Here is a 17,020-nt window from a genome sequence, read left to right on the forward strand (position 1 = left end):
GCCATCTACAAGTTTAGACTTGAAATTAGATGAAGATTTCTAACAATCGGAGGAATGATGTTCTGGAACAGCCTTCCAAGAAGCACAGACAGCGGGGCGGGGAACCAAACTGGCTTCAAGACTGAGCTTGACAAGTTTATGGTATGATGAGACTACCTACAAAGCATGTAGCCAATCTGTGACTGCTAGCATAAGATATCTCTAATGACTGGTGGAACACTAGATGCGGAGGACTCCAGGTTACTACAGAGAATTCTTTCCCAGGTGTCTGGCTAGTTAGTCTTGCCCACATTCTCAAGGTCTAACTGATTGCCATATTTAGGGTTGGGAAGGAATTTTCCCCCGGGTCAGATTGGCAGAGACCCTGCAGGTTTTTCGCCTTCCTCTGCAGCATGGGGCACAGGTCACTTGCAGGTTTAAACTAGTATAAATGGTGGACTCTTTGTAACTTGAAGTCTTTAAATCATGATTTGAGGACTTCAGGAACTTAGCCAGAGGTTAGGGTTCTATTACAGAAGTGTGTAGGTGAGGTTTTGTGGCCTGCATATGCAGGAGGTCAGACTAGATGATCATGATGGTCCCATCTGACCTTAAAGTCTATGAGCTAATTTAAACCCTATCATTCTGTGTGTATAGTTGGGATTATGTCTTCCAATGTACATTACATTACTTTGCACTTATCAGCACTGAATTTCATCTACCATTTTGTTGCCCTCTCACCCAGTTTAGTCGGATTCCTTTGTAACACTTTGCAGTCAGCTTTGGACTTAACTTTCTTGGGTAATAGTGTGTCATCAGCAAATTTTGCCACCTCTCTGTTCACCTTCTTTTTCAAATCACGTATGAATATGCTGAACAGCACTGGTCCTAGTACAGATCCTTGTGGGGGGGAGGCATTTTCTACCTCTCTGCATTTTGAAAACTGACCATGTATTCCTACCCTTAGTTTCCTATCTATTAACTAGTTACTGATCCATGAGAGGATCTTCCCTCATATCCCATGACTGATTACCTTGCTTAAGAGCCTTTGATGAGGCTTTGTCAAAGATTTTCTGAAAGTCCAAGTACACTATATCACCCTTTTCCACATGCTTCTTGACTCCCGCCGAGAATTCTAATAGAGTGTGAGGCATGATTTCTCTTTACAAAAGCCGTGTTGACTCTTCCCCAACATATAATGTTTACCTATGTGTCAGATCTTTCTGTTCTTTATAGTTTCAACCAATTTACGTGGTACTGAAGTTAGGCTTACTGGCTTGTTATTGCCAAGATCGCCTCTGGAGCCTTTTACAAAAATTGGCATTACATTAGCTACCTGCCAGTCATCTGATACAGAGGCTGTTTTAAGCCCGAGGTTACATACAAAGTCAATAGTTCTCCAATTTCATATTTGAGTTCCTTTGAACTGTTGAGTGAAAACCATATGGTCCTGGTGACTTATTACTGTTTTATTTATCAATTTGTTTCAAAACCTCCTCTACTCACCCTCAATCTCGGATGGTTTCTCAGATTTTGTCATCTAAAAAGACTGGCTCAGGTTTCGGGAACTCCATCACATCCTCTGTAGTGAAGACCAATCAAATAATTCAGTTAGCTTCTCTCCAATGGCCTTGTCTTCCTGGAGTTATCATTTAGCATCTTGATCGTCAGTGGCCTCACTGATTGTTTTAGGAGGCTTCCTGCTTCTGAAGTACTTAAAATTCTTTTTGCTGTTAGTCTTTTGTTAGTTGCTTTTTAAATTCTATTTTGGCCTGCCTAATTATACTTTTACACTTGATTTTACCCCATGAATGCCCACGACAGGAAGGGGAAATGATCGCAGTGATGTAACCCCTACTCAGATACCCCTGAGGTGGTGAGGATGCTTTAGAGCTCCACTGGTGAAGAGAATGGTTGCTGTGGGTGGGGGGAAAACTGTATAAATGGTGGGGGGAAATCTTCAGACTGTTTGTGCCTGGGATAGGGGAGTTTTCAGTGTAATAGCGACATCAGGGCAAGGGAGGAGGCAGGACCTTCAGGCTGACAGTTATCCAGGATGGGAGACAGACTAATACCTTTTATTTTTATACTTCAGACACTAGAGAGTTTAATATCTGATATTAAACCAATATTGCTATGGTTTGCGTTATGCGAGGAACATTTTGTTATGAATATTTAGCTACTACATAAAACAGAAAAAAGTGAAGAAGGACCCTAACATTGCAGACTCCACATATTTATTGTGCCTTTGATTTTTTCCATTGTTCCAGTTCATGAATGTTGGGCTGCCGATACTGATTTATTTTTTTAAGGAATAAAAGAGCTTTAAGGCATTTGTTTATGGGAGGAAAACATCTATACCTTAAAAAATTCGTGGCAATACGACAAGTTTTTTGTACAGATACAAAGAGGAAAAAAAGTAGGTCAGAATTGGGCTTGTCGTCCTTGCCAATGTCCCTTAAAATTTCTGAAACAGTAAAATACAGTAATTCAACCCTTACTAGCTCTCTGTCCATATTAATTCAGAATTCATCTGGGCTGGGATTTTATCCAGGTTTCTGAACTAAATTATCTTATCTTTTCTCTTTGATTGTTCATCTCTTAAGACAGACTTATAGTGGGGCATCGCTAACGCCAAGGTTACTGGGAATGGGATTTTGTTCTTATTCATGAAATGAAATGTATTTTCTTCATGCTTTTCTTCTTCCCTTCAAGTCATTTTATACCTAGAATGTCAAAATCAGTCAGAAGTGATAGGATTCTACCTCAAGCAACAGCAAATATCAGCATTCCTTAAAAAGAAAAAGTCCTAAAAGTTCACAATCCCTCTAAATTGTTAGTCGCTGTTTATTATGTTCCCATCCTTCCTTAGATGCCCCACATCTCTCCATTTCAATCTGTGTGCTGTTCTCGGATTGCCTTGCTCTGATTCTTGACAACTGCACCAGTAATGATACAGTTCAACAATTTAGTGGCAGTCCATTAGTATCATTGTAGCCTTTCTCCTGATGCATCCTCTTAGCTTACCTGAGAATAAGCAATTCTCTTTTATTGTGCTGCCTTTGCAATACAGCGATTTCCATATGTGGAGACTGATGGAGTATGATTTTCCTTGCATTATCCCTCTCCCTTGCTTACTTTCCTCTTTCCTTATCTCCTTCTATCTACTTGAATTGTATGAATTCCATGAAGAAACTTAAATCCAAGGACACCAATTTATATTCTCCATTAACCGATTGCCAGTCATGAGAATCCATTCTGTGAACCCTCTTTCTTGATTTGTCCAAGACAAATAGTGAGAGATTTTAGTGACAAGTTTCCTTTTAAAGGAGCAGCTGGCTACTATCTTATTAGTCTATACCTACAGTTTGTGAATTTGCATGCCAACAGTGACTGCAGATGAAAATTTCCTGTATTCCTGTTACTGGATTTCATATTCTCAAAGCCCCAAATCAGCTCCACATCTCAGAGGTACACAGCATGTAAAGGGGAGCAGTTGGCCCATTTAAAACTTAGCCAGTTCCTGCAAGAACTTCAACACTATTAACTAAAGTGAAAAGAAATACCCATAATAGTCCAGATGGGAGGCAACAGAGCTATGTATAATTAACAGAGCTATGTATAATTAAGGCGAGGTCATCAGCCAGAGATGGGCCATCTTCTAACAAGCTGGAGATGACAGAAATTGTTATTTGAAAATGCTGTTATGTGGGAGCTTAGTAACAGCGAGGAATCTAGGAGCACTCCTAAACTATGGATTGAATCAACCAATTGTGGCTATGTACCCTCAACCAAAGTAGACTATACTGTGCCTACAAACACTTCAGAGTGCTTTCCTCTGCTCACCAGCATCACCTCTGTCTTGCTCTGGTTCAGCGTTAGCCACCTTGTTCTTCATCTAAGAACTGATTTCATCCAGACACTGGGCGTCCTTGGTAGTAGTGGTATGGTCATATGTGGTAGAGGATAGGTGAAGCTGTGTTGTCATCTGCATATTGCTGAATCCTTGTTGTCTTGCCACTTCATCTAGTGGATGCATGTAGCTATTGAGAAGGACCAGAGAGAGAATTGATCCTTGTGGAACTTTGCAAGTGAGCAGTCTCATGTTGGAGTTGCAGTTTCCCATTATCTCTCTTTGGGTTCAAATTACATCCAACCATGTGATTAGCCTGTGTAAAAGGGGGGAAGCAGCTGTAGGGAACAGGTCAAGATCTTTCTATAGTATTTGAGAGCATCTGTTGGTTAATGTGTTGACCTGTGGGAATATAATTTGCCAGTTCAAGAGTATGCACAGGCACCTAGCTGGCTAGTAGGTGTGCCACTGTCAGCAGGAAGAGCTAGCTAGGGTGCACGCTGGTCGGCAGGACCCTAGCCAAAGAGGATGCACTAATTGGTGTCTTTTCTTTCTTCTTTGATCTTCTTTGAATATGTAACTGCAATGTGCCAAATCCTGCCCTCAGTCATTTCAATGGAATTCCACAAGTCTAATGTCACTGACAACAGAATCTGGTTCTCCCGTTTTGGGATGCCATCCAGACCAGTAAGAGGTTGTCACCACCTGCCTATACCCCCGGGTGCCTTAAATGCTCTGTTGCTGTGACTCACAGCCCAGACACCAACAGCCAGCAGACAAGCACGCGTTATCCTGAGTGTCTGTGTGCCATAACAGAGCAGCCCCACCCTGGTTTCCCCAGCTTTGGTTACACCTGGCAAGATGCCCCCAACTTCTGGTCCAGGACATCCCCAGAATCATCTGCCCTGAAGTGTCCAGCCCTCCCTTGGACTACTCAGAGAAATAAGGTTTGTTTGCTCCTTTAAAGAGACAGTACTCAGCAGCTTGCCACATTAACTGGAATTAACAGTTACTTGAATTAAATCACAGCATTTAGTTGGTTTAGATTAAAATAAAGCAAGCTTATTAACAACAGGACATAGGTTAAGCCACGCCGAATAAAAGGTAGAGATAGTTACAAGCAAATAAAAGTGAAAACGTGCATCTAAGTCTAAAACTTAATCTAGCAAGGCACAGTCTTTGTTTCAGATGGATTTGCTCATCAATTACTCTTGGTGCAGCATGGCTGACTGTCTCTTACAGAAGTACCAGGTACTGGTTTCCTTGTAAACTTAGGTGAAAGATAAAAAGATGGAGTCTCTCTTCCCTTATATTTCCAAAGAATTGTCTTTGTTCTCAAAGTTAGGAAGATCTCCCCGGGGATTCAGTCTTCTGTCTCTCTCTGGGGTGTAGGAACCACTTTAATTCTCCCCTACTGGTTTGCTTGATAGCTTTGTTACAGCTAATATGTAAAGTGAGATATACCCACATTCCTTTCTCTAGGACAAACCTATTTATGATCTTTACCTACGCTAGACTGTCTTCTTAAACCTGTTCTAGTAACATTTTATAGAGGAAATTTATAACTTCACGTATAAGGTTAACACAACTTCACATATAAGGTTTACAAAGATATTAATGACTAGTGTGCTATTAGCTTTCAGATGCTACTTTACAAGGCATATTTTGTACAAACATAATTGCACTAGTTGTAGGGTATGAATACAGGAGTGCTTAGGGTCACAGTGGTCCACTCTATCTGATTTCTAGGCAACGCTGCAAGCTATTCTTGTGCGTCTTCCCAGTTACATCAGTGTGGATTTCAAAGTATATTCTTTCATGATGAGCACATCACATCTCTCCACATTGCAGCTCGACCAAAGAGCATTTCTTCTTCCTGTCTTTAGTCATTCCTTTGAATAAACTCAGTTCATTCAGCACATCCCAAATTATGACTCACATCCCAAATTCAATTGACATTTGCTGCTGCCACTTATAACCCTTGTAGAACGGAGCTTTTTGTAAAATGTTTATTTGTATATACAAGAAGCAAACCTGGAAAACATGATGATTCTTGAACCAGTCACTGTACTGAGCTTCTCCTGTGTGCTGTTGAGCACTTGCAACCCACTGTGACTGTAATTGGAGTTGAGAGGATCAGGCTCCTTATGCATATAATTTTGTTAAAAGAAACAAGCACTCATCCTCTCTTGTTCAACCTAAATAGTGTTTCAAAATGTCAGGCCAGATTTCCTGTTGGTGTAAATTGACATTGACTTCAGTGGAGCTAGGCTGATTTAGATGAGCTGAGAATCTGGCCCTAAATCTCAAATGCTGTTTTCTTCTAGTTGCAAAAGTTTGGAAACCTGAGATTTTCTGGTAGTAGAGTTGGCAGTGCCTGTGAAATCATAAGTGCTTCTGAATGGTTGAGCAACCTCAACTCCAGCTGAAGTCAGTGGAAGCTGAGGGCATTCACATACTTTCTGAGGTCCCAGTTTAGGAAAGCATTTAAGTATGTGCTTCAGTCCATCCCTATTAAGGCAATATTAGGAGCATGCATAAATGCTATCCTGAATAGAGATGCTTCCCTGAATTAGGCCTCTTATTTAAATCTGATTTAGGGTTATGTATTAAATAATATAGAAAAATCTCATCTCAACCATAGCTGTCTAATCAAAGAAACAAATCTCTTAACTTTTGACATTATGGGGCTTCACAATTATCACAGGATCCAAAGGCAAGTGACATGGAAATGGATGTATTTGTGCCAGTACCAAACTTGAAAGTACTTTAACAAATTACAGATTAGATGATTGGTAAAATAGGGCTGAGAAACTGCACAGTGTGCAGACTGTGTAATAAGAGAAATCCCATGGTAGCTTTTTGTTCAACTATCAAAACTAAATTTTTACCCTTAGAAGGGGCTATTTACAGTAGAAGTTTTAATGTAGGAACTATATTTCTCCATTTCTTCATCAAGAGGAAAAAATGGTTCTTAAGAGATGCAGTAAATTCTGTACATTATAGGTTAGATAAAATGGTAAAAACATATTGTACAGTAAGTGGAGGCACTAAATTGAGTAGTACGTGGTCGCAACTTATTTCTTTGTAAATTAGTTAATTTCCTGCATCTGCAATGCCAGTTCCATCACAACATCCTTGCATTTAGAATCAAAGTGAAAACAGTAAACTGCAGCAATTTATCATTTTGTGTTTCCAGCAGAGATAATTTAACTATAACACAGTGACATTGAATATTGATAGAAAAATGACAGGCCATGATTAAAGTTTTGTGCCAGATAAAATGAATAGCTGGCAGATGAAAAGAAAACAGAAATTAATTTCCCTTCTGATTCCTGTACAAGAGTATTTTCTAATTGTTATTGCTTAGTATTGTACTGTCTTGTTTTTAATAACCATAATAAAATATCCATTATTGGTTTTCAGCAATAAAAAAAATTGACTTCCCCTTTATTTGCTTGAACAGTGTCACAGAACAGAAATAGTAGTTACATAATCTGGCCACATAAAATCCAAGAAGTCAGTTATGCTCTCAAGATGTTGATGTTAGTTTGCTTATTCTTTTATGGGTAGGGGAAAGAAGGAAATAATATTTTCAGGCTCTCTTTAGCTTTCAGTTTAGAGTTCAGCTCTTAAATATTGTAGACCAGGGGTGGGCAAACTTTTTGGCCCGAGGGCCACATCAGGGTGTGAAACTGTATGGAGGGCCGGGTAGGGAAGGCTGTGGCACCCAAATAGCCTGGCCCCCACCCCCTATTCGCCCCCTCCCACTCCCCCCCCCCAACTGTCCCCTCCTGAGGAGGCAGGAGGCTAAAGTGCCAGAATGCATGTTAAAGAATCAAAAGCAAATCAAGCTGGAAAATCTAGATACAAATGTTTCAGAGAACAGGTGTGAGGGTTAATTTCTGAAGGATTAAGCAATGTTCAAGTATAAACATGGCTATTAATACATAACATTAATGGTAATATGGTAAACTACATTAAAAGGCTGGGTTTCAAAAAAGATGGTGGTCTTGGGTTTTTTGTATGGATTAAGCGTTACTTTTCTCGATTTTTCTTTCCCTCCTTCTTTCTGGCCTCCCTCAGGGTGATTACCTTCGTAGAGACAACTAGACACTGTATGGACATACAAGAGAAAGATCTCTGCCCCAAAGAGCAGAATCTAAATAGATGAAACAGACAGAGAGTGGGAGGGAAAACAGAGGCACATAGAGATGAAGTGACTTTCCGTAACTCACACAGTAGGTCAGTGGTAGAGCTAGAAATAGAATCCAAAGCTCCTGATTCCCAGTCCTGTGCCCTTTTTACGAGACCATATTTCCTTCTGATGTTAAATGGTATCCTGTATCCTTTGTAATGACTTTCCCTGGTTATTTCAGTCAGACCCATTTCATCACTCCTTATAAAAAGTTTGTCAGCACCAATCTACTGTATTTTATGACATATTGACTTTAAACAAATACATTAGACATTTTTAACCTAGGGAAAACTCCTCTTATTGTCAGTTCAACTTTTTCTTGAGCAGAGGGTAAATAAAGAATCCTGAATAGGGCTTGCAGACCGTGGGAAATTAGTGGCCCACTGTCTTTAATACATTTTCCAAGGCATGTACTGTGTGTAGGATGAATCAATAGTAAACATCTTTCATCTTCCTGAATGTCATTAATTCTAAGCTTTTTTTTTTCCTGATGCCTTCACTTAAGCCCTGATTCAGGAAAACACTTGACCATGTACTTGAAATTAAGCACATGCTTACATCCCTTTGATGTCAATGGGACTTATTCATGTACATAAAGTAAGCAAGTGCGATGTACTTTCCTGAATCAAAACTTTAGTCCTGATCCTAATAGGGTTGCCAATTTTGGTTGGACATATCCCTGGAGGTTTCATCACATGACATAATCTTTAATTGAAGATTAATTTTTAATTCCTGGAGAGTTGGCAACCCTATCTCCTGTTAGGAATCAGTTCTCTAAGTTAAATATTTATTTCCTTCTATTTAATATATGTTCCCACTGCTGGAAAGTTTTTGCACATGTATTTATTGAATATGAATTTTATTATGCTTGGTTTTATTTTCAGTCTTACTTTATTAGCTTTCATTATATGGCTCCTCACAGAGGTTCATTCTGTCAGTTAAAAGAACAGTATCTTCTACACAAGCAATGTTTTGGCCACTGTGGATCATGACCCATTTTTCTTCACGTTTCAGTCATCAGAAGACATCTCTGAGATAAGCTGCACTGAGATTTACAAAAAATGCTACCTCCTTGTCTAGCTCCTGTTACTTTTTATAAAAATATTTTGGCTATTCTAACATGGTGTCATAAATATAAAGGGAAGGGTAACCACCTTTTTGTATACAGTGCTATAAAATCCTTCCTGGCCAGAGGCAACATCCTGTTACCTGTAAAGGGTTAAGAAGCTCAGCTAACCTGGCTGGCACCTGACCCAAAGGACCAATAAGGGGACAAGATACTTTCAAATCTTGCCGGGGCGGTGGTGGCTTTTGTTTGTGCTCTTTGTTTACGTGGTTGTTCTCTCTTGGGACTGAGAGAGGCCAGACAGAAATCCATCTTCTCCAACCCATCCTAATCCAAGTCTCCAATATTGCAACCAGTATAGGTAAGCCAGGCAAGGCGGATTAGTTTATCTTTTGTTTTATGTGATTTTTCCCTGTGTTAAGAGGGAGTTTATTTCTGTTTTCTGTAACTTTAAGGTTTTGCCCAGAGGGGGATCCTCTGTGTTTTGACTCTTGAATACCCTGTAAAGTATTTTCCATCCTGATTTTACAGAGATGATTTTTACCTTTCTTTTTTTTAATAAAATCCTTCTTTTAAGAACCTGACTGATTTTTCCATTGTTCCAAGATCCAATGGATCTTTGATGATTTTGTAACCAATTGGTTAGGATATTATTCTCAAGCCTCCCCAGGAAAGGGGGTGTAGGGCTTGGGGGATATTTTGGGGGGGCGACGTCTCCAAGTGGTCTCTTTCCCTGTTCTTTGTTTAAAACGCTTGATGGTAGCAGCATACTGTTCAAGGCCAAAGCAAAGTTTGTACCTTGGGAAAGTTTTTAACCTAAGCTGGTAAGAATAAGCTTAGGGGGTCTTTCATGTAGGTCCCCACATCTGTAGCCTAGAGTTCAGAGTGGGGAAGGAACCCTGACACATGGGCATATGTTTTCATTTCGGCTAAAGTGTACAAGAGCTAAAGATGACTTTTGTGTGTCTGTAGCACTCTTAGTAGGAAACCTATTTTCCTGGACTTCCAGCTAACACTCTAAAAAGTTTTAGAGCAATATTCTGCTGATGAGACACATGCAGAACTCCTGTTGACATCACTGGGAATCTTGCACAAAGACTGAGGGGAGAAATAGCCTGTAAACTTAACAGAAGATGGAAAGAATCCTCAGTGGACAAATTCCCCTATATATATATATATCTTGGGTCATGCTTTTTTATACAAAGAGTACACTTATAAATAGCTTATAAAGGATCAGTAAGTGATTAGTATATGTTTTAATAAATGTTTAATCAATTCTTAAAGATTGTTATGGAGTCCAACAAATCAATAGGTTTTTTGTAATACCTTTGATTGATGTACTTAACACATACTGTTATGTCTGTAACATACATACATAACATTTATTAGTCAATTATTAATATTGCATAATATATTTATAAATGTAACTTCAATATAAAGTGTGACCTAATCTTGACCTGTCCAAAATTTAGGTCCAATCCTACAGAGTTACACTGTGCTTAATTTTAAGAAGAGGAGTAGTCCCATCCACTTCACTAGGACTACAAACATCCATGAATTTAAGCATTTACAAAGTGGATTTAATATGAATAAGCCAAACACCGTAATTCAATTACATTTAATTATATATCTAAAATGTTGAAATATTCAAAAAATTATACCACATAAACAATTTTTAATGTATTTGGCATGTGGTTTTATGTTTGCAATTTTCAAAATGTTTGCTTTAAAAATGCCCCTAAACTTTCAGTAATTTTAAAATAAAAAATTATGGAAGGATAGCCCGAAGAATTAAATAGACTCAGGACATCAAAAGCATCTCTGCATTTACTGCTTTCAGTTGAAAAGTTCAGTAACACAGAGTCTATTAACATACATATTTGATAACCTAGTTCAGGATACATCAGGAAGTACCAGAATTTTACTAATATAGTGGCAACATAAAAATGTCCTTGAAATACACCAAAAGCTATTATTTTATCCTAATTGTATTGATGGAATCTTCTATTAAGTTGGCCAATCAAAGTGGGCTACCTGTTGGAAGTTCCAAGTCAAGTCTCGAATTGTCTAAAGTCAATATGTCATAAAATACAGTAGATTGGTGCTGACAAACTTTTTATAAGAGGCAAGAAACTTGTCAGAGGTATACCTACAGGGAAAGTTTTTAACTATGTAGCCATTATGCTATGACTGACTAGCACCATCTAGTACAGAAAGTAGTAGGGTTTATTTTATTTTATTTTACTTGCTAGGTGGAGTGTTGACTGGAGGTAACATAGAATTCTCCTGGGGCATGTGTTGAATATCTCCCCCCCCCTTCTAATTAGCATTGCTTGGAACCCCTTGGGGTTCAGGCAGCAAGTTGAAGGCCTCATGTCTCATTCCACCTTAAATAAGTATGCATCCATACAAACTGTAAGAACTAATCCAGTGGCTCAGTTTCTGACTCCCAGTTATTCACACTTGTGCTCTGACTTCAAGTTTGTGTCGGTAAGTTTTATTTGTGCAGTAAAAAATACTGTTGTTCAAAGTAAGAAGTTGTCACTCAAATAAGCATTTTATTACTAACTACAATTAATTTATTCTCTGTTCAGAGTAAAAATCTTAAGTATCTGTGGTAAACTAATATCTGATTTAGTCAAGAAAGTTGGAATAAAATTTTGGGTTTTTTAATTTAACTTATTATTTAATTGCATCACAACTGATAGATCTGAAGGACTGATAGAAAATGCTGCAGTTATTAGATGTTAAGATAAAATCTAGACATTAGAGCACTGAAATGGGAGGCAAGACTTGTGGGTTCTATTCCCTTCTCTGCCACTGACTCACTTCACTGTACTTCAGCAAATAATTTAACCTTTCTGTGTTTCGGATTCAGCACTTGCAAAATGAAGATAATATATGCCTGTGTGTCATGAGGGTACTGAGTAGTTTAAATATCTGATCCTGCAAAACCTTCCATGCATGGAATTCTCATTGACATCAACTGAAGAACTGTACGTGAAGGGTTTTCAGGATACTACTCATAAAGCACTTAAAGATCTTTGACTGAAAGAAGTTACAGATGTGCAAAATATGAAGAAATTCTAAACATAAACCTCCTTTCAACTCATTCTTCAGCTGGAAAAAGAGAACAGTACAATACCACAAAGTAAGGTTGTGGAAAATAGACAAAAAAGGTAGAAGGCTGAGGGAGAATAAAAACAGCCCTAATTTAATTAATAAAAATGGATTGACTGATGCTTTAGATTTTTGTCTAAGTTTCACTCTAGCAAGAATCTGAAAAGTTACATACATTTTCTTAAAAGTATAATTTGACCAACATATTTAATGCAGCAAATAATATTTTAGTTGAAGGGATAACATTCTCTCTCAGAACAATTTGAGGAAGATTGTGTGAGTACTTTTTTACAGTACAGATATACAGCCGCTGGGAATGAATAGGGCTCTGATCCTGTTCCCATTGAGGTCAATGACAAAACTTCTGTTGACTTCAGTAAAATTAGAATGGGGTCTAAGCTACCTCCTGTACACACCACAGAAGGTAATAGCATCTTATCAACAGATTTTTCTTGACATCCACTTTGCAGTAGATAAATCCCTCTACTGCTTCTCAGCTTGAAATAACTCATTACCATTTTAAAAAGTGCTGAGCTCTTTATGAGAGCATTGACCTGCCCTTTTGGTTAGGGTTAAAAAAAAGTTATGTGATAGGAATTATTCTCCCTGAAACGAATTTTTATTTTCCTTTGGCTTTTATTTCAGCTGTGGGAACCAGCTGCTCGAAAGAGTGTGGGAAGCTGACTTGGAGGCCTGTCAGCTGTTGATCCAAGGGTTTCAGCTGAAAGAAGCTGGTTGCTGTGTTTCAGAGGGAGAAGAGGGCCGAACAGATGAGATGGATGCTGCTACTGATCACTGTTCGGACACAGAGAGAGGAAAAGAAAGCCACTTTCCAAAAGGCACAGAGTGGGGCGCTGTTCCATGCCCCATTGCTCAAACCAAATGCTGTGAACTCGAAGAGGTATCTAGGAGTTTTCTGCAAATTGTTGAATGATGTCATTGTTTTTCATTTTGAGAGGGAGGGTTAAGGGTCAGCAAAGCAGATTAAGAATTAATTTTAGATTTGGCCTCAAATAAGGACAAAAATAAAATAGCTTTATGAAAACTCTCTCAATCCTTTTTCCTTTCACCATCAATCTTTTTAAAATTAAGAAAGAAAGAAAGAAAGAATATGTAATGTACATCGATTTTTGGGAGAAAATATTTTCATAAGATTCTTTATGGATTTAACACAAATTATCAACCATGTCTCCTTTCACTTACATCAGTTTCATGCTAGTGTGACTCCATTGACTTTTTATTCCTGATTTACATCTGCATGAGGGAGAGGAGAAGCAGGGTCCCTAATGTCAGTGGAATGGGCTAAGTCTTTCCAGTTCAGATGCTGGCAGACTTCCAGTTTGCATCAAATATTAAAAAGGAAAAAATGAGGAGGCTTAAAGGGCTTGACATATTTCTTTTAAGTTTTGTGGTTTGCTTTGGAATTTCTGTCTTAAATATTTACAGCTACCCAGTAATCATTTAACAGCACTGCAAGGATAAGCAAGCTGCTAAGGAGTCATACCATCCAACACCATGTAATATGAAAAAAAAACAAACAACCACCTATGATATGCATTGTTTTTATTTCTTTAGAATTTTGTTGACAAAAATTAAATGGGTGCTTAGGAGCACTTAGTGTTAACAGCCATGGAACTCTGCACCACATAGAAAATTGATGTTTAATTGTGCATTTGTATTGACTGGGATTTAGCAGAAGGCAGGCCATTACCCTACTGTAAATTCCCCTCTGATCTAGTAAAATTCTATTCTGAATCAGGCTGTGAATGGTATTTTCAACCTTTTGAAAAATAAAACATTTTACATAGCTGGACAAGTGGTAACACAGAGGGCATTTTCATCCTAAATGGCCAGCTGTCATATTTAATTTTATCTGCTGTTCTTGGTGAATCTGCAAAGATAATGCCAGCAATTCTGTTGCTTGGGTAAAGCTTGACTCTTCTTCCAAAAGTGCAACTGAGAATCTGGGGAGGTTTGGGATTGATTGTGACTGATTCTTCTACAGTCAGGCTAGTAGAGGCAAATCAAGTGTGTGGTTTCGTCCACTCTGGGGTGTCCAGTCAGATGATTCCTTTTTCTTATGACCATCACTGGGGACAATACTGTGAGCAATACTGTATTTGTTGTGAAAGACTTCTTTGAGGCAGAATCAGTGAAATAATTCTTCTAGTTCTCACATGTTAGTAGGGCATCAAGTTCTGTGGTGGGGCAGAAGTTCAGTCTCTTGGAAAGTAGATAATTCAGCTCTGGTAAGGGGTAGCCTTGATAAGTTGATGATGTTGGGGTGTCGCCTAGTATCCATGTGGTGGGTCCTGGTGTCATGGTTTCTCCTGGAAGTATTCTGTGGGTTGTGAATTTGTTGTAGTTATTTCCATTTTTTGTTTTTGTGTTGGATGGGGTGGGGGTTGGGTTATAGTTGTTTTGGCTTTCTTGCATGATCTCCAGGTAGGTTTCCTGGTTTTTTTCTTTTCAGAGTATGGGAGCATGTGATGATTTCTTGTTTGAGGGTCATCCCTTCTGGAATATGTGAGGTGCTGGAGATGGTTCCCCAGTTTTTCTGAAGTCCTTCTGCAGAGCTCTTTAGCATATTTAGAGTTGTATGTAGTTAAGTGGTCAGAGATTTATAGATGGTTAGTCCTCTGGGAGTCCTCTTGAATTTGCTCAGGAAGTAGAGGACGCTGTTAAGTTTGGTTTCCTTTTTCTTCAAGTTGTGGAATTTCCATTTCAGACAGTAAAATTTGATATCTTCCATAGTTGTTTGCAGTGTTGTGATAGCTGTGTTGGTCCCAGGATATTAGAGAGATAAAATGGGTGAGGTAATTTATTTTATTGGACCAACTTTTGTTGGTGAAAGAGACAAACTGTCGCGCTTACACAGAGCTCTTCTCAGAAGGGTACTCAGAATATCACAGCTAAATACAAGGTGGAACAGATAAGGAGTTAACACAGGTTGCAAGAGTCCATTCAAGGTGAAGTGGATAGTTTACACCTCTACAGTTGTATGACAAAGGAGGGTTAGTGGGTTACAGATTGTTGTAATGAACTATAAATCCAATGTCTTTATTCAGTCCATGGTTTTTGGTGTCTAGCAGAGTTATGAACTTAAGTTCCCAGACTCATGTTTTGAAGGTGTTTTTCATGGCTTTCTTTCTTTTGGCTCCTTACAATAATCTGTAATATCCTGGGACCAACACAGCTACTACAGGACTGAAAACAAATTTTACCATGATTTTCTCAATTGCTCCCCAGAGAAAGTTGTTGAGTTTCTCAATACTGCCTCAATACTACATTGACCAAGTGATTAGGTGCTTCATTTCATTTTAGAAAAATCAGGCCAACTTACACATTTGAGACAAATGAAACTGCTTACAATGGCATGGGAAATTCAATTCCAGAGCTGCTTCAGCTTCAGTTCTACTACCTTAGCTTACCAGATTCCTGTGTTTCTTTGCCCTTCATTCAGTTTTGAAGATCTTAAGATCTGACCCCATATGGCTCCTTTAAATAAGACATATCTACTTATGCCCTTAGTTTGACATTACATTTTCAAGATTTTGTTTGTTTTTGTCGAGCATAAAAACTGTACAAAAATTTTCATCATTGGTATTGTGGTGTAGACAGTAGCAGAACAGGCTAGTAGCATCTGAACAGGAATGTTGGGCAGTGTATGTCTAGTGAGAGAAGGCCTGGAGTGTATCTTTCACAAACGGTTTCTAACAGCCAGTTATGGGGTGGAATATTGAATAAATACATTACACCTTTCTGTAGCCATGGCAATAATTTTTTTTTACTTGTTGAGAAAGAGAAATTGGGTGAAAGAAGGAAGCAAGCCCTCTGATCTGTAAATGCACTTACTCAAGAGGTCTGGCATCTCTTTTCCAGCATTTAAACTCTGTCATGATGCATACCTGTGGAACTTTTATGGTCGTTTAAAAATAGCTCTGTCTATGGCAAAATAGGTTGTATGCTTTTCAGTTACTCTTTCATTTGACCACTGAAAGGGTTTTAAGGTATCTCTTAGGGAAAAGCTTAATGATGATCATTAGTAATTAACCACATGATAATTTATCATGTGACAAGGGATGGAGATTATAGACACTCACTTAAGGAAGAATGTACATTTACCAAATTATTTGATGGTATTCTTTGAGTCCTTATAGAGTCCTTCTAAGATACCTTGATAATATTGAGCTCATTTTTATGGGGGTGACCCCCTTTAATGATCTTTTCTCTGTTCTAGGGTATGGGGTATCAAAAGAGGAGTGGTATCCTTTGAAGAATATTAACTCCTTTCCAAAAAAGAGGAAAAGAGGCATCATTTGTTTTGGAGCTTGCAGAATTGTTATCTTCAAAACAATGTCAGAGAGGATATAATAATACATATGCACACACACACTTCACATAGACTGGCAGCCTGGCACTTGATTCACTTTATACTGAAATGTTATGAGGGGTTGAAGGCTGGATTCTAGTGGTTCATTTGTCAGTATTACAATTACTAGTTCATACACTTTCACTTCGAGTCATTTATCTTGCTACCTCTGACAAAACATTATTGTAAACTGGATCCTGGGTTCATGGCAATGTATTATAAATACAATTTCCTCACATACAATTAACTTTTGCTCACAGGTTTCATTAAAAACTTGACTATTATTATGCAAAAGGGGTTTGAAACAGGAGAAGGGGAACAGCCACTCATTCAAGATCCTGCTGGATTTGCTCCTTGATAAAAGAGACTTGCTTATTTTACTATTTAAAAAAATAATATATATCCTCAGTAGGTCACAGAATATCACATGTT

The 17,020-nt window shown here is 38.4% G+C and overlaps 1 protein-coding gene across 1 annotated transcript in view; it reads left to right on the plus strand.

Annotated features, from left to right (window-relative positions):
• Positions 1-17,020, plus strand: part of DISC1 (DISC1 scaffold protein) — a 344,543-nt gene that overhangs the window by 293,478 nt on the left and 34,045 nt on the right. The window contains exon 11 of the mRNA XM_077813412.1: positions 12,862-13,117. Coding sequence (XP_077669538.1) covers positions 12,862-13,117 — 256 coding nt within the window. The remainder of the gene's footprint in view (positions 1-12,861; positions 13,118-17,020) is intronic.

This window comes from Eretmochelys imbricata, chromosome 3 (genome assembly GCF_965152235.1).
Source record: "Eretmochelys imbricata isolate rEreImb1 chromosome 3, rEreImb1.hap1, whole genome shotgun sequence".
Classification (NCBI taxonomy): Eukaryota; Metazoa; Chordata; order Testudines; family Cheloniidae; genus Eretmochelys; species Eretmochelys imbricata.